At 41.9% G+C, this 17,946-nt stretch overlaps 2 protein-coding genes across 2 annotated transcripts; both read left to right on the plus strand.

Annotated features, from left to right (window-relative positions):
• Window positions 1-8,012: 8,012 nt before the first annotated feature.
• On the plus strand, window positions 8,013-9,271 carry LOC110937104. Its single transcript, XM_022179513.2, has 2 exons — window positions 8,013-8,569; window positions 8,670-9,271. Exons 1-2 carry the CDS (start codon window positions 8,102-8,104, stop codon window positions 9,231-9,233), a joined length of 1,032 nt encoding a protein of 343 aa, XP_022035205.1. The 5' UTR covers window positions 8,013-8,101; the 3' UTR covers window positions 9,234-9,271.
• A 4,124-nt stretch (window positions 9,272-13,395) lies between these two features.
• LOC110937105 (E3 ubiquitin-protein ligase RNF216) lies at window positions 13,396-17,578 on the plus strand. Its single transcript, XM_022179514.2, has 4 exons — window positions 13,396-13,584; window positions 14,045-14,429; window positions 15,450-16,192; window positions 16,899-17,578. The coding sequence occupies exons 2-4, from the start codon at window positions 14,058-14,060 to the stop codon at window positions 17,338-17,340; spliced, it is 1,557 nt and encodes a 518-aa protein (XP_022035206.1). The 5' UTR covers window positions 13,396-13,584; window positions 14,045-14,057; the 3' UTR covers window positions 17,341-17,578.
• The last annotated feature ends 368 nt before the right edge of the window (window positions 17,579-17,946 follow it).

The following is a 17,946-nucleotide window of genomic DNA, read 5'->3' on the forward strand; positions in this document are numbered from 1 at the left end:
CTGGTTAAGGAACGTGCGCGTGATGCTGGCTTCAAGGCTGGTTTTAACCGCTGCATTGGGCACATCAATGTACTATCCGCAGGCGGTTATACCGATCAGGCATCCGGGTTCCGTGATGTGGATACCGAGGGTCGTCTGAAAGCGGCCGTAGCCTCCTTTTATGACACGCCCCTTGCCTGTGTAGGGGAGCTGGACGAGTGTTTGGAGGTTGCGGACTATGTTGACCGCTTGCGGATGCTTTATCCTGATGTGGAAGAGGAAGAACCCGCTGGTGGTGCCGGAGAAGATGCGGGGACCAGCGGTACAAAATAGGGTTTAGGTTGGCGAGTGTGCCTCCTTTTTGTATTCCTCTTGTATAGAATAGGAACTTTATGTAAATTCAGTAAGCATCATGTGGATACTTGAATTTTTTGAATATAAAGTTTCTTTGTTCAGTTTGTACAAGTGTTTTTAATTCTTGCATGTCTGAACGTGTGTATACGTAACTTTACCCATTTATGAACGGGGTCAAGTATGCTCCATACTTCTGATGTATGTGTATGCATCAATTCTGTTAATTACCGTGTGAGGGTTTTAGAATTGCTTTAAGCTTTGTAAAAGCTTATATTATCGGAACTCTACCCATTTGTGAATGGGGTCGAGTGTACTCCATACTTTTGTCGTATGAGTCCGCGTCAATTCCATTGTTTGCCTTTTTGGGGCTCAGGAATTGTGTTTAACAAAAACTTGTGTATCCGGCCGGATAAAACATGCAAGTCTGTTTGTCTTTTGCTGGCCTATTACAATATTTGTGTGTGGTTACCACTTTGTATGGGTATCATGAATGAAGATTTTGCCAATCTGTTTTTGGGATACCGCAAAGTGGAACACGCATTTGTAATAGTAATAACAAACAATAATGTAGAAAATTGCTTATTTATTTATTTGCAAATGGCCTGCGGCCAAATAGGTTACATAGAGAGTGTAGGAACATAGCTTACATATAGCAGCGTCTAAGCTGTTGTGCGTTCCATGTTCTGGCGATAGGTTCGCCCTCTAGTGTTTGTAACCTGTATGCGCCCTTCCCTAAGACCTCGCTGATGAGGTAGGGTCCTTCCCACTTGGGGGCAAGTTTTCCTGGGCGCTCGGCGTTAGATGCCTCGTTGTCACGTAGGACGTAGTCCCCTGGAGTGAAAGTACAAACGCGGACTCGCGCGTTGTAATACTTTTCCAGTTTGGATTTGTATTTGGCCTCGTTGATGGCGGCGTTCTCGCGCCTTTCTTCTAGGAGGTCCAAATCGATCCTACGTTCCCTGTTGTTGTCTAGCTTTTCGATAGTCAACATTCTAGGAGATGGGAGGCCCATTTCCGCGGGTATCACCGCTTCAGACCCGTAGACGAGGCTGAAAGGTGTTTCCCCATTGCTTGTTTTTGGGCTAGTGCGGTGAGCCCATAAGATGCTTGGGAGTTCATCGACCCAGCCACGCCTGGCTGTTCCCAATCGTGCTTTGATTCCGTCGACTAGGCCTTTATTTATACTCTCGACTTGGCCGTTCCCTTGCGGGTGTGCGACTGACGAGAATATGTGTTTGATGTTCAGCTCTTCTAGCCATTTTTGGAATTCGTCGGCAGCGAAGTTGGTGCCGTTGTCGGTAACAATGTACATTGGTAAACCGAAACGGCAGATGATGTGCTCCCAAATGAACTTTCTTGTTATCATAGCAGTGGTGGAAGCGAGTGGTTTCGCCTCTACCCATTTTGTGAAGTAATCAACCGCCACTATGATAAATTTAACTGCACCTGGTGCGTCCGGGAATGGTCCCACTACGTCGATCGCCCATTTTTGAAAAGGCCATGCAGTAGTGACGGGGACCAGATTGTTTTTTGGCCGCAAAGTTTTTGGTGCATGGCGCTGGCAGTCCATGCATTTGCGTAATTCTTTGACGGCGTCCAGGTGCATGCCGGGCCAGTAATACCCGGCATTCATGATTTTTGCCACGACCATGCGTGGTCCGGCATGTATGCCGCATATGCCCTCATGTATCTCTCGGATAAGGTATGTGGCATCTTGTGGATTAACGCATCGGAGGAGCGGTCCGAGGTATGACTTTCGGTATAAGATACCGTCTCCCATTTGATAGTGGCACGCTTTGTATTGCAACTTACGTGCCTCTGTTTTGCTCTCGGGAGTCACACCTGACTGAAGGTATGCGATAATTGGTGTCATCCATGACGTTGTTCCGTATTGGATGACACTGACCTGGCGTAGAGGAACCGAAGGATTTTGCAAAATCTCGATACGTACCTCCTTTGCCAAGTGTTGGAAGCTGGTGGATGCAAGTTTTGATAGTGCATCCGCAGATTTGTTTTCGCTCCGATTAATGTGTCGAATATTGAATGAAGCGAATTTGGATTTTAGCTGCAGGGCTTGCTCGAGGTAGAGGATCATGATATCCCCTTTGGCGGCATAGTCGCCGCGTACCTGGCCCGCAACTAACAAGGAATCGACGTGCGCTTCCAGATGTTGCACGCCGATTTTGACTGCTAAACGTAGCCCGGCTAATAGTGCTTCATATTCTGCCTCGTTGTTGGTGCTTTTAAAATCGAGGCGGATGGCATATGTAAGCTCTTGGCCGTCAGGGCTGACGAGTCGCAGACCTGCGCCCGCGCCGTCCTCGTTGGATGCACCATCGGTAAATAGTGCCCATATTTCTGAGGAGGGTGGTGGGGGCGCAGGATTTTGGGATTCTTCGCATTCTTGGATGCGATTCGCTGGTACTTCAGCGGCGAAATCAGCTAAGATTTGGCCTTTGATGGCAGGGCGCGGTTTGTAATGTATTGTATGTGCGCCCAGCTCAATTGCCCATTTTGCTAATCTCCCAGAGATGTCGGGTTTGGACAGGATCGGGCCGATCCTGTAATTGGTTAGCACTGTGATGATGTGGTTTACGAAGTAGCGTCGTAACCGTCTTGAAGCATGTACCAGTGCTAGTACCAATTTTTCCATTATTGAGTATCTCGTCTCCGGGTCGTTGAGCATTTTGCTAATATAATAGATGGGTGTTTGAACCCCCGCTCGTTCCACTATTAATACCGCGCCCACTGCGTTGTCCGCAGCGGATAGGTATAAGATGAGTGGCTCATCTTTGCATGGTGCGGTTAGTGTTGGGAGTTGTATCAAACACTCCTTCATTTCCTGGAAGGCCTTTTCGGCCTCTGTGGTCCACTGGAATTGTTCTTTCTTTGAACAGCTTCGCAGGGTCTTGATGAAAGGGTATGACTTGGCTGCGTGGTTAGCCAAGAACCTGTTGAGTGCCGCCAGCCTTCTGGCCAGGCGTTGCATATCTTTCATCGATGCAGGCGATGGCATGCGCTCGATCGCCTGCACTTTTTCCGGGTTTACCTTGAATCCATCTTTGGTGACGATGAACCCAAGGAATTTGCCTTCTTCCATTCCAAACGAGCATTTCCCTGGATTGAGCTTCATGTTGACGCTTCGCAGAGTTTGGAATGTTCTTTCTATATCAGTGAGCATGGTATCTTCCTCCATGCTCATGACGACCAGGTCGTCCATATAGATTTCGACACTTTTGCTTATTTGACCGCGGAAAGTGTCGTTCATCAGTTTCTGGTAGGTTGAGCCCGCGTTGCGCAACCCAAACGGCATTTTTGTATAGCAGTAATTTCCGGTTGGGGTCCGGAATGCCGTTTTGTCTTCATCCTCAAGTGCCATTTGTACCTGGTGGTACCCTTTGTAGCAATCGAGGAAACACTTCCACCTAAATGGTGCGAGGTTATCGACCTTTTCGTCGATTTCCGGAAGCGCGTAACAATCCTTGGGGCAGGCCTTGTTAAGGTCCTTGTAATCGACGCACATGCGCCAGCCCCCGGATGGTTTTTCTACCATGACAGGGTTGGATAACCAAGTCTGGTACTTGACTTCCCGCAGTATACCTGCGGAGAGCAGTTCTTCGATCTGCTCTTGCATCGCCTGATTTTTAGCTGACCCAAGGTGGCGTTGGCCTTGGATCACTGGTTTGATACCTGGTTTGGTATTCAAATAGTGCTGCGCTATTTCACGTGGGACCCCTGTCATGTCTGCGGGAGTCCACGCGAAGATGTCTTGGTTCCTGAAGAGGAGCTCCTTCAGGTGCGCTCTGTTGGTCGAGGATAAGGCGTGACCCAATGTGACCTTCTGTTCCGGATGCGTTGGGTTGAGAACCCATTTTTCCGGTTGGTCGACGGGGGTGGGCCTTGCGACCTTTGTCGGACGTGCTTCGTCCGTCATCAGGACGTCCTTGCGGGCGTAGATGATTGCAACCCCCGATGCGGTTGGGAAACCAACCGCGGAGTGGGGGACGGATGTGATCATATTGAAATCTCCTTGGGATTCTCTCCCAAGGAGGACGTCATAGTTGGAGGTGTGGGGTAAAACCATGAAGTTAACCTCCTCTGTCCGCGTGTGTTTACCATTGGTAAGACGCACGGGAAATGTAATTTGGCCTAGGGGAAAGACTGTTTCCCCTGCGAATCCGGCCAGCGGGTAATCTACGGCTTGCAACCGATCTTTGTCCTCTTGGTCAAATTGATTGAAGCATTGCTCGTAGATTATATCGGATGTACTGCCCGGGTCAATGAACAGACGCTCGGTGCAGTAATGGGCCAGCTGGCCTGAAATGACGACGGCGCGTCTGTCACGCGGTCCGCCTCGGACTTTTGGGAAGACGACTTGCTCGTCTTTCCAATCATTGTCCGGTCTTCGTGCCGCTTTGCGCGGCCTACCCTTGCCTCCGTAAATCATGTGGGTGGAAGCCACGTACATGGCTTTCTTTCCGGAGGAGGTACCTTCGTTGTGAGGGGTGATATGCTTGGTGGGTTTTTGTCCACCTGGCAAAAGGTGTTGCAGTTTCCCCTCTTTCAACGCCCGCTCAATCTCCAGCCGGAGACTGATGCAGTTGTTGGTGGTGTGGCCCGAGTCCTTGTGGTACTCACAGTATAGTGTGAGGTCCTGACTTTTCTTGGACTTCATCGGTTGGGCCGGTCGCAAGAATTGTGGGTCCGCGAGGAGGACCTCTCTTGGCGACTGGTTGATCTCGGTCCATTTGCGGTCCCGATATTCTTTTCTTGGTGCCCGAGTGCCTCGGGCCGGGTTGTAGCATTGTGGGTCAAACGTGTTGGGTTGCGGGAAATAGGGTTTAGTAATATCCCGATTGCCCGCATCCCGGTTTCGTTTGTTATTACGTTTGGACCCTTGGTGGGATGTTTCGGCTTGGGGTTTTGCCTTTTTGACGTGCGGTTCGAGCGACCGCTGTGTCTGGGCATATGTCTTGACTGCGGTCATGACATCCTCCCACTTTTTAGGCAAACCTTCCTTGCCAGAGATGGTCATGACCATCTCTCTGTCTTTGACGGCCCGAATAAAATGGTTTCGCGCCATTTGGTCCGCCACGTCGCCTATCTCTAGGCATTCTTTATTGTAACGTATGACGAATGCCTCGAGCGATTCGTCATCTCTTCGCCAGATGTTCATGACGTCCAACGAATCGCGTTCGTGGCGTCGCTGTTGGCTAAAGTGGGCGAGGAACTTGGCGCGCAAGTCCTCGAAAGAATCCAGTGATCCCACTGGCAAAGAATCAAACCATGCCCTCGCCAGACCGATAAGGGTCCGGGGGAAAAAATTGCACCAGGTGGGTTCGTCCCACCTGCCATTGACGCCTGCGCCTGTGAAGATGTTCATGTGGTCGTCCGGGTCGGTCGAGCCACTGTATTTCCCAATGTTGACTGGGAATTTTGTCGTTGTGATATCGGCGTTGGCGATGTGCGGGACGAATTTTGAATTTTCGGCCGCGGCCCTTGGCCTGTATGGTTCGTGCACAGGGCGCTTTGCCGCCCTGAGGTATGTAGTGCGGGGTTGACTGGGAGGAACATAGTTGCGTCCCCCCGGTCTGCTGTTGGTGTCGTGAGACTCCCCGCGGTAGGTTTGATCGTCAGGGTCGGTATGACCGTACCCTTCCGTGTAAGGTTGCGGGCCCAGTCGGCTCTGAATCCTGGGCCGCGCCTGGAGGCTGACCGCCTCCTATCTTCCCCATAGGGGCCCAGGCGGGTATGCACTGGCCCTCTGGAGCGGGACTCATATGAGGAAGTATCCTCATTGAGTGTATGGACCGAACAGTAAGATGATCCACGGTCGTCATGTCGGCTTCTGGAAGCCGGACGTGAGTGTAACCTGCCATCGTATTGGAGTATACGGTTGGCAGGTGTGTGTTGTATTGGAGTAGGCCCAGCTTGTACGTTTGCTTCCGTACAAGCGCGGTTGTAAGCCGCTATCAGCAGGTCAGTCTGCTGTTGGTACCAGGAGTGTAAGTCCACGCCTGGTGGAAGCACAGTTGGGGCCTGTGATAAGTCGTGTCCGAACGCAAAGGATGGGATCCTTTGGGTGGACGTGCCAATGTGTCCGGTTTGGGGGGTCGAAGGATGGACCCCTGTTGGGACCGGGGGATTTGGGTTATCCGCATTGGTGTTTTGGTTATCAGTCATGATCTTGAGAGGGAGAGGGATGGATTAAAAAGTGCTAAGAGTAGCGGTGGGCGCCAATGATGAAACAATGGTTAACCGGGCAGGGTTAATACACTGGTCTCGTCAAGAAGGGTTAATCCCTTCCTCTCTGAGATCGCTGGCTGGGTCACCGGTGGATGATCTCCTGCACAAGGAAACAAGCCGTGACTCGTAACAAGGAGGATGGGGTGGGGGGTGCTCCTTGTTACCACTCTCCGGCGTGAGAATCAGTGGTTTGCTTGGGAAGCAAAGCAAGATTATAGTAGTAGTTAGAGAGTTGTGAAGAGATACCTCAAACCTGGTTTGGGGTCGGTATTTATAGCCGAGGAGTGAAGGAGGAGATTGATGGATGGGCTGACGACGAGCTGCACCGTTGCAGGTGTGTCAGTCTCGCCGGCCGTGGGGGTTACGCCACGTCAGCCCATTGCTTTAATAGCTCTGACAGGGGACTGTCGCCGGCGCCACTTGCCTCGTGGTGTCAGCCACTTGCCTGGCGTGTCAGTCCACTTGCTGGATATGCAGGGTGCGGTGCGAGCCGCATCGCTGCATGCGGTAACATCTGAAGTTACCGCGTCTCTTACTTGTGATCAAGAAATACGCGAGATGCGGTGTTGGCCGCATCATCGTATGTGGAGACTATTTGCTCGCTTCCCTTGTCGTGACGAAAATGGCCATATGATGCGGTGCCAGCCGCATCGATATGTTCATCTTCTTTCGTACTTGGGTCAAGCTATTCATCTTCGAACCGAATGGGTTCGAAGGATGTGACCGCATGGGTGCGGTTTGCTTACTGGTAGGGGTTTGTTTGATGCGGGTAATGGTCGTTTTGGGACCATACCCCTTCACCAACTTTACTAAATTTCATAAAAAAATAATTTTAAAAAATTCGATTACAGGAGGAAATAAGGAAATGATTGGGGAAGTTTAAAAGAAGTGGTTCACGGATCGTGAATCAAGACAGGTTAATACTAAGGGTGTACGGGGCGCAATCGGGGAGTGGCTCGGTGAATGATTTCCCCGATCGGGAACACCGCCGCCATCCCCGCGGGGTCCCGAATCGGGGTTCAATTTGGGTGTGGGGTTACCGCTTGAATTTGCACATTGATCGAGGAATATGACCGTTGAACGGTCGACTTTTTTATAAAAAAAAAAAAAATCACTTTTTTTAAACTATATAAATACCCAACTCATTTTCACCCTTTTTTTATACACAACCCATCTCATTCTCACCCTTTTTTTATACACAACCCATCTCATTCTCTATATTTTTTTAAACTCTCCAACCACAACCATTTCACTTTTTATTTTTTATACTCTCCAACCAAACCTCCTCCACTTTTTATTTTTTATACACCGAGCAATGGAGAACCGATCCCGCGAGGCCAAGAAAAAAACTAAGGGACGGGTCTCGAAACCGTCTCGAGATGGTTCGAGCGGTGCAAATGCTCAACCACAACCCCCTTTCGGATACACTTCACAACCCCCGTTTTTTTTCCAACAACCTCCACACCCCTCGTTTTACAACACCCAACAACCCAATTTCGGCTATTTTCAAAATTTGCTATCAATGGACGCTCCTCCTCAATCCCCCGCCTTCGACCCATATGCTTATCGTTCTCCACAAGTTCCTTCTACACGAGGAAATGTCGAACGTCCTCTACCTATTGACGAGGACGACGAGGACGATGAGGTAGTGCCCGAAACTCAAAATTTGGGCGACGACGACGAGGAATATGAATATAATGTGGACGAAGACGCGGGCAACGAAGAAGACGAGGCTCGAGAAAAAAAAGGGAAAACGGTGAGCGAAAAATGGACAAAAGAACAAGAAGAGGCGTTGGCGAAGGCGTGGGTACATTGTTCTACCAACAAAAAAAAGGGCAATCAACAAAGTCGCGAAAGTTTTTGGGGTAAAATTTTAGAGCACTTTAACAAAACTATCGGTGGAAGTAACCGGACCGTTCATCAAGTACGGTCTAAATGGAACCCGATGCATGCGAAAATAAACTTTTTCAACGGCCTATACCAACAAGCGGTAAAAATTATATTTTTTTTAACATTGCATATTTTTTATTTTTTTTCTAAGTTCATACTTTTTTAACACTTTCTATTTTTTTTTATTTTATAACATGTAGGATCGCACACGAGCAAGTGGATGTCAAGATCTCGACGTGATGAAAGTCGCGTTAAAAGAATTTAAAGAAAGATTTCCAAGCGGTTTTCAACACATCGAGGCGTGGGAGGTCGTTCGAAAACACGAGAAATGGGCCCAAGTCCCATTGATGGGCGAGGAAGGTGAAGGTTCGGCACATAAAAGAAAGCCGGTTGACGTAGACTTTTCAATACCGGATATTAACGAAGATCCCTCGCCACAAAGAGCACAACGGCGAGACAAGCGTCAAGCTACATCGTCCGAGGGAAGCTCGGCCGAGTTGGCGGCACAATTCAAAGTGTACACCGCCATGAAAGAAGCGAAGCAAGCGGTAGAATTGGAGGCGATCGAATTGAGGAAAAAAAGAGAGTCGGAGTCTCGCGAGCTCATATCGGTACAAATCGAGACGATGAAAAACTACAATTACGATCGAGATATGAAAACCTTCCTTAAGCCGCACGACGATGTTCCGCCAAGTATGTTGCCGATCATCCTAGCCCGAAAGCGAGAAATCGCTAACAAGTACGGGTGGCCATGCGATTTCTAGTTTGAATGTATTTTTTTTTCTAGTTTGAATGTATTTTTTTTTCTAGTTTGAATGTGTTTTTTTTTTCTAGTTTGAATGTGTTTTTTTTTTCTAGTTTGAATGTATTTTTTTTTTAAATTTAATGAAATGTCTTTTATATAAATTTTTAAACATTCATAATTTTAACAAAAAAAAAATAATTTTGAACTCACCTAATAGGTGAGTGCCGCCATCAAAAAGGGGAATTAGGGGAGTGTATTAGGAGAGTTGACGTGGCACCATGTGATTGGTTAGGTGTAAGATGGGGGACTCATCTATTAGGTGAGCACCCCTTACACCCTAACAAAAAAAGAGAAAAAAAAGGCTCATTCTATTCTTACTCCCCTATTTACTAATTACACCCCCCTCTATCAAAAATATCATATCCATCAATCATTTGGTTTTTGTTTTTAGCCTGTTTTGTCTTTTTATTGTCTTTTTATTTATTCATTTATTTAATTATTAGTTATTTAGTATTTGTTTGTATTTGTTTATTATTTAATTAGTTATTATTATTATTATTATATTTATTATTAGTAGTAGTAATGATATAGTAATTATTATTAGTTTTTATTGTTATAATTTATCAAATTATATTTATAGCTGTAACAAAAGCTATATAAAAATAAGTACTTTTTATAAAATTATTATTATTTAATAATTTACATACCGAGGTTTAATCTATACTCCCCCCAAATGTAGCAGGTTGTGCTATCCAAGACTTATACATATTTTGACGTGATTCAAATATATTCTCCCAGCCAGCTGCATCATTTTCTCTCATTAATTTCCATAGGTTGTTTGTGCTGGCAATTGGATACTCTCCTTGCAATTCTACCATTATAAAATGGTTACCATTCACGTGTGCAATTGTAATTATTTTTTTTTCTGGGAACTCGTGAGGGCCTCTCCAAAGCGAAAAACAAGTAGAACTGTTTCTTTTTTCTTGAGATAAAAAATGAACGATCACATTAAACTTGTTCGCAATCAAGAATCTTGCCTCTGGCATAATCATCCAGTGTTTTTCAGGTGCAAACCCCGATCCTGACCAAGCCAAGGACGTGAACACATCTTTGAATGAGCCTAAGAAAGCCTTAGTGTACTTATTTCTAAACTCGAGTAGCTCTTCCATCAGTGATCTCCGGATAAATAACCATTCATCTTCACCGTACCCGAGAGCAGAAGCTGTCGCCCGAAACCCACAATTTCCATCACCTAACACGTTATGTATGCGTGTAACATACGCATGGAAGATTTTTGGAATTAGATGAATATAGTTGTGTATCACCTGTGATGCTTGATCTTGGTTCAACCCCATGAAGTCATAGCCTGGCGCACTTGTAGAGTTGGCGAAAGAACTTTGTCCGACAATATCTTGGTTCAACCCCATGAAATCATATCCCGGTGTGTTTAAAAGGTTGGTAAAAAAACCTTGTCCGTCTGTATCTTGTGTCATGAACGGACTTGGTTCACCAGGATCATCCTTGAATGGTTTTTTTCCGTAAATATCTTGATTTATGAACGGACTTGTTTCACCAGAGTTGATTTTAAACAGTTTAATGCCCAAAGATATTTCTCCTATGTTTCTTTACGCATAACTGCAAAAGCTATGGAGATTGTCTTGTTGGTAGAAGTTACACCAACAATTTCAAGAAAAGGCAATTTATACTTGTTCGTATTGTATGTGACATCCATAAGCAACACATGTGGAAAATCAAGGAAGTACTTGTATGAGATTTTAGGAACAAAGAATAAGTCTTCCAACATGTTTGAAACTCTATTGGTAGAAATTTCAAAAGTATACCCTTTATCATTTAAATGAGACATTAGCACCTCCATCTGATTTATACACACCACCACGATCACACATAAGTACAACTTTAGACACGTAGCCATTTTTAGCTTTCGATCTTTTAGTCACAATAGCGTAACCAAGACTACGTCCGGTGTTTCTAACCCATTCCATCAACTCTTCACGAGACTTGAACACCTAAAAGTGAACTAATATTAGTTACAAAATTTAGGTGAACAAGCTTGAGTAGTTACAAAATATATATTATCCAAACAAACTCATTTAAACTAAAACAAGACCCTTAACCTAGCTAGATTATATAACTAAGTTGAAACTTGAAACATGGGAATTAAAAACTATACCTGATCTGTTGAAAATCCAGACATCTCTTTAACTGTAGAGAGCGAAGGCTACTACCGAAGCTCCTCTTGAAATTTTGTAATCGCACCCCTTGAACTCGGCAAATCTATAATAAAAGTTAAAAGAGAAGATTTCTGATGTAATTTTTAAGAGTTTTACCGGAATGCAAGAGGTATCATTGTGCTCCGGTGAGTCTGAAACTTAGAAAGAAAAAATATGGAAGATGATGATGGATGGTTTAGGTGAATATGGGAATCTATCTCTTAAAAGTGTACGTCCCCTACTACTTTTTTTATATTATATTTATTTCTTTAGCTGTGTCTTTTCACTATCTGCCACAAACCATAGTAACCATCAAGCAACTATTTATTTATATACTAGTATTAAGCCCCTCCATTGCAGCGGTTGTTACAAAACTGTGTTAAGTAGTAGCAATACTATACCATTGTCAGCGACCACCAACACTGGAAAAGCTCGTAAAAACAAAATAAATAAAAACGGGAACAAAAATAACGTCGAGCGAAAAACAGACGTCAAATCTTTGAATCACGCATGCTCGTTGCTGATAAATTAAACCGAAACGTAAAACATAGAAAAAAATAACTAAGTCCATCCAGGACCCGCGTGTTGGACAAACTTGTCAAACGCAGAAAAATAGATGTGACGCCACGAACCAGTCAAATGGGAAAAAATATACGAAAAAAATGTTGAACCCCACACGCACGTTGTGGTGCGTTAACTCACAAAATTTAGAACAAAACGAAAAACTTGTGAAAGATGAAAAGTATGGTGGACCAAAATTGAAAATAAAAAGAAGTTGAGATTATATTGCAAAATATGAAAAACTTTGAGTTAAAAGTAAAAAAACAAAAAACAAATGGTCTAAATTGCAAAATTAAAGTTATTTATTAAGGACAAAACTCGTCAAATTTTGAAACGTTAAGGACAAAACTCGTCAAATTTAAAAGCAAAGGACAACGCCTGCAATTTGGTACAAACATAAAGGACAAAACTTGTAATTTACTCTTAATTTTAGATAAAGATAAGGATAAAAATAAGTGATATCTATATATATTGGTTATTAATTAATATTAATATTAATAATAAAAGAAATTTATTAAACAAATATAAATAAAATTTATGAGGTTGAAGGAAAGAATGACATGTGACATTATGTGGAGTCTTTTATTATAAGTTAGATTGAATTTGGTTTAGATAATATAATATTTTATTAATTTATTTTTTCACGTTATTATTTGATATATTTTTGTCGCTCTTTTTTGTTTTTCTTATGTAGGAAATTCTCTTATGAAATTCACTATCCGCACCCCCATGAAAAAATTTCTGGGTCCGCCACTGGTACAACCTATCAAAGACAAATATAGTTGCTTATTTATAGGTTATAATAATAATAATAATAATAATAATAATAATAATACATTACTAATAGTAAATAATAATAATAACAAAAAGACACTTAAATATAATAAAAATACAACAAAAAGACAAAAAAGATTAAAAATAAAAAGCAAAGGATTGATGGATGGATTGATAGATGTGATGTTTTTATAGGGGGTGTAATTAGTAAATAGGGGGGGTGTGTATAGTATCAAAAAAAAAAAAAAAAACAATGTTGAGGCTATAGAATGTGTCACTTGACATCACATGTACTTACTTATTAATTATAGAGATTTATCTATTTTTCTAAAAAAAAAAATGTTATGGATTTAATTTCATATGTTTATGATCTTACAATACAATAATTTTCACAGAGTTTCTAATAAAATCAGTTATTTGCTACATGAATACCTAAATGTTTATAAAATTTTTATGAATACAATATGTCTAAACTTTATTTAACACTATAAATTGTCCATTTCGCTTCCACATCACGCCAAAACCTAACAGTCACGGATGATTCTATTCTTTCCCCAAACGCGAGAAATCGTATTTTAAACTTTCCAATAAATTTCGTACAATAATAAATAAATAATAATAAAACCAAAGAAAAAAAGTAGTTTTATGTGAAAAAAACAAGCGACAGTTTTGTCAGATTAGGGTTCTTACATCTTATTTTAGTCAAAGTATTAGAAATTCAAAGATTTGTTGTGATTTCAGATAAAAATTATTCCTTCAAAACAATTTGTTTATGGATTTAGTACCAAACTCATCATTACACAGGTATGGATTATGGAACCTTCACTTTACTTCACATTATTTATTCAATTTTGTAATTTTCAAGATCATATATTCATATCCCCTTTTCAGTTTGCTGATCAAGTTCGTATTTTTCCTTATGGGTTTTGAATATTGTAGCTTATGTGATTTAATTTGATCTGGGTTTGGTTTAATTTGAAGGGATTAATCTAAATTAGTATTTTTCAATATGGGTTTTGATGATTGTAGCTTATGTGATCTGGGTTTGGTTTAATTTGAATGGATTAATCTAAATTAGTATTTTTCAATATGGGTTTTGAATATTGAAGCTTATGTGATCTGGGTTTGGTTTAGTTTTGAAGGGATTAATTTAAATTTAGTATTTTTCAATATGGGTTTTGAATATTGTAGCTTATGTGATCTGGGTTTGGTTTAATTTGATGAGATTATTCTGAAATTTGATGGGTTTGTGTGGATTTTACAGAGTTTGAACTCAAATGGAGGGTGTAGTTCAGCTGGAATTTGGAGATGATGAAGATGAGTTTAGAAGTTGTTGTGGAGATGAGGATGAGTTGGAAGAAATTGTGAAGAATGGTGATGACGAACTTGATGAGTTTTCGGTTCGAATGTTGTTCAAGGGTGTGTCGGTTTCGGACCCGGGGAATGGAGGTTTTGGGGTGTCTGGAATTGGGGTGATCATGGAAGGACCTAATGAGGTTCCTATGATTCGGGTTCAGAAAAAGCTTGAATTTTTTGTTGAAGAAGATGTAGCTGATTATCTAGCTTTGATGGATGGTTTAGTTGAAGCAATTCGACGTAACGTCAAAAGGGTATATGCTTTTACCGATTCCCAAATCTTATTTGATCAGGTGAGTCAATTCTTTGTTGATTATTTTATGATCATTACATTCATTTATTCAAAAGCATATGCAGGGCGGCTCAACCTTTTGGGGCCTCAAGCGGATTCCAAAATTGGGGCTCTTTTCGTAATTTTTTTTCTTTGCTTAGGATCCAAACACGTGATAATATGATGACACATACTTTTGTACGCGATTTCTAAAAGGCACAGAATTACATAATTTTAACAGAAAATTTGAGAGGTTGAGAGATGAGGGAGTTGTGATCGTAGAGGAAGAATTGAACGTGAATCGAACGTAGTCAAGCCCTAATAAAACTTGGGCCCCTTACATATGGGGCCCCAAGCTTCAGCTTATTTTTTTTGTACAGTTGAGCCGCTCCTAAGCATGTCATATGAAATTTTGTTTTTTTTTTTGGTATCATCTTGTAGAGTTAACTTTCGTTTTGCTCCCTGTGGTTTGGTCATTTTAACGGTTTTGCTCCAATAGTTTAAAGATAGCCATTTTCCTCCCTGATCTTTCGAGTTTGTCGCCAGTTTGCTCCCTGGCTCTAACTCAGTTAAAACGTTCAATTAAAAGTAGGGGTATTTCGGTAGTTTACTCCCTGGCTCTAACTCAATTAAAACGTTTAGTTAAAAGTCGTGGTAGTCTTGGTCGGCAGGTGTTAGTTGCAGGTGGTGGTGGATGGTTGTGGATGGTGGTGGCCGGTAGAAAGAGTGGTTGGAAAGATGGGGGATCAGAAAAGAATTACTTATATACATGTAAATAAACAAGTTATAGGTTGATTTAGGTGAAAAGACTTACATGCCCTTGCTTTTATCTATAAAATCACCAAAATACCCTTCTAGTTAATGGATTTTTTGGATGGAGTTAGAGGCGGGGAGCAAAATGACGATAAGTTAGAAAAATCAGGGAGGAAAATGGTTATTTTTAAACTATTGAGGCAAAACCGTTAAAATGACCAAATCACAGGGAGCAAAATGGAAGTTAACTCTATCTTGTATTAGCATTTGAACAATTATCTTTTGGCAGATTACAAATGAGGAAGTGCCTGAGAATCCACTTCTCATGGCATTGAAACGAAGAATACTAGAACATGTTAAAAATCTTGAACATTTTGTTCTAAAATGTGTTCCTGATGTCAATCTCGAGCCTCCATTGCACCTGGCGCGAGTGGCAATTGGGGTCGTCGTTCATGATGCCAAGGGCGATCCAACTGTTGAAAATTGTTTAATATGTTGTGAAGATAAACCATCGTTCATGACGGTCACACTGAAATGCTCACACAAATGCTGTTCCCATTGCTTGAAGGCTTATGTCGATGAAAAAGTTGGGCTATCTGAGGTTCCCATTAGGTGCCCGAGCCCAAAATGCAGATATTACATTTCTGCCCCTGAACATAAGTCTTTTCTTCCTGTTGGCTCTTTTATGTCGTTAGAGGAAGCTCTTTTGGAACCAAAGGCGTGTGCGGCTGACAAGTTTTACTGTCCTTTTGCTGACTGTGCGGTTCTTCTTGATCCTAGTTCTGACGCAGACTCGACAGATAATCGTGTTAAGTGTCCTGTTTGTAGTAGATTTATATGCGTGAAATGTGGGGTCCGTTGGCATGCTTCAGTTAGTTGTGATGAGTTTCAGGAGGTCTCAGCAGAGGAGATGGATGTCGTTGACGGTGATGCTGCTTTTGACTGTCTTGTTGAGAATAGACGATGGAAACGTTGCCAGATGTGTGAGAGGATGATTGAGTTGACCCATGGTTGCTATGATTTGACTTGCTGGTATGATCTTTTGACTCCTGATTTAGACATACATATCGGTTGTTTGTTAGAAACTAAGTAAATTCATTTAAAGATTAAACAATGTTTGACTTTGAAAGTCAAAGTATGACAATTGATGATTGACAGAGACAAAAATATGTCCATGAAGATGATTAGGTATTGTTTTGTCATATTAATTTGACCCGTTTGATAAACGGGCCACGTTCAAGTTGACATGTTTAATCCGTTTAACAAACACCCCATGATCGGTTGACCGGTTTATCTAATTTGATTAAACAGGTCGACCCGTCAAACCGTCTAATTAAACAGGTTGACACCAACACGTTTATGAACTGTTTAACCCATTTATTGCAACCCGTCTACACTTTGATTACAACCCATTTGCAACCCGTTTGACTCGTTTTGATAAATGGGTTAAATGAATCGTGTGTGGGCTACACAATTTTAAGTGTGCTCAGATTAGGGTTGACGTCTTTGACATAAATAAATATGAGTTGTGTTTGGCTTCAACGATTCAACCTGCCAACCTGACACGACTGTCACCCCTAGTTTAGTTAGTTTATCGTTGACTTCCTATGGGTCGTGTAATTTTTTGTTGTATAAAGCAGATTAATTAACAAACTCACAGATCCCAATTTTATTTAAAAAAAAAATTCTCATGTTTTTCAAGAATTCATGCATAAAACTGGTGCATATAATTGTGCAGGTGTGGACACGAGTTCTGCTATTCTTGCGGTGCTGAATATGTAAACGGTCAACAAACATGCGAATGTGCATCGTGGGGTGACGAAGAACAAGAAGAAGAAAATGACCAACTTACCCTTACCTCTACCACTCCTTCCGACCCTGGCCAACAGTTTGAGGAATGGGCATGGGAGTCTTTTGGTTCGCTTTCAAACATGATGGATGCTTACTCTGACCAAGAAAGATCACAACTCGCATTGATTCAAAGATTTCTTGCCGGTGGGTTTAGCCTCAGTGACCACCATACGAACCCATGTGAATCCTCCTCATCATCATCATCCTCGTGTGCAGACGAGGACACCTCGTACATTGATAACACAATTAAGGATCTCCACCAGCTTCCTTGGCTTGAGCGGTTTGTTTCTGTTATAAGTGATAATTACTACGATGAATGCAGTCAATGAAGCCGTTTTCGCGCATTTTACTATTGAAAGAAGTCAAAGTGTGATTGGAGATGCTTTAGCTTCTTATTTTGCTATCTTTAGGTCCATATTTGTGATGTAAATTTCCTTGTCTGATGTTTGTTGAAATAAAAAAAAGAGGACAGGGACAATGAAATTATGAATTGTTGGATCTTCAAAATGTGTTGGTGAAATTGAGAAAATGATTATTGCATTGTTGAAAAATTAAAAGGTATGTTGATATGTTATTGAGTAAATTACTGTTTTGGCCTCTGTGGTTTAGCTAGTTTAACCCTTTCAGTTCAAAAAATAATCTTTTAACATATTAAACTTTGAGGTTGCATTTTATAACAATTTTGGCCCCTAACATTAACTTTGTTACTTTTTGTAGTTAAGTGTAAGGGTAATTAGGTCATATACCTTATGTGCTGTTTTTGATAATTACAAAGTTTTTTTTAATATTTAATATATTATTAATGAAATTAATCAAGGGGTGGGGTTCTTCTACAAATTGTGTTTTGTCTAAAAAGTGTAAGAAGTAATTATGGCCATTAGATTAGGTAATTGATGGATGATATTAAATGAGTGGCAAAATTGTAATATTTATTT

This window comes from Helianthus annuus, chromosome 9, assembly GCF_002127325.2.
Source record: "Helianthus annuus cultivar XRQ/B chromosome 9, HanXRQr2.0-SUNRISE, whole genome shotgun sequence".
Lineage (NCBI taxonomy): Eukaryota > Viridiplantae > Streptophyta > Magnoliopsida > Asterales > Asteraceae > Helianthus > Helianthus annuus.

What these genes read in the sequence shown, in the direction of transcription:
- LOC110937104 (XM_022179513.2), top strand. Translation starts at nt 8,102, where the DNA reads ATGGACGCTCCTCCTCAATCCCCCGCCTTCGACCCATATGCTTATCGT. An exon ending in ACGGCCTATACCAACAAGCG is followed by an intron (nt 8,570 to 8,669) that starts GTAAAAATTATA and finishes TATAACATGTAG; the next exon opens with GATCGCACACGAGCAAGTGG.
- LOC110937105 (XM_022179514.2), top strand. Translation starts at nt 14,058, where the DNA reads ATGGAGGGTGTAGTTCAGCTGGAATTTGGAGATGATGAAGATGAGTTT. An exon ending in CCCAAATCTTATTTGATCAG is followed by an intron (nt 14,430 to 15,449) that starts GTGAGTCAATTC and finishes ATCTTTTGGCAG; the next exon opens with ATTACAAATGAGGAAGTGCC. An exon ending in TGCTATGATTTGACTTGCTG is followed by an intron (nt 16,193 to 16,898) that starts GTATGATCTTTT and finishes ATAATTGTGCAG; the next exon opens with GTGTGGACACGAGTTCTGCT.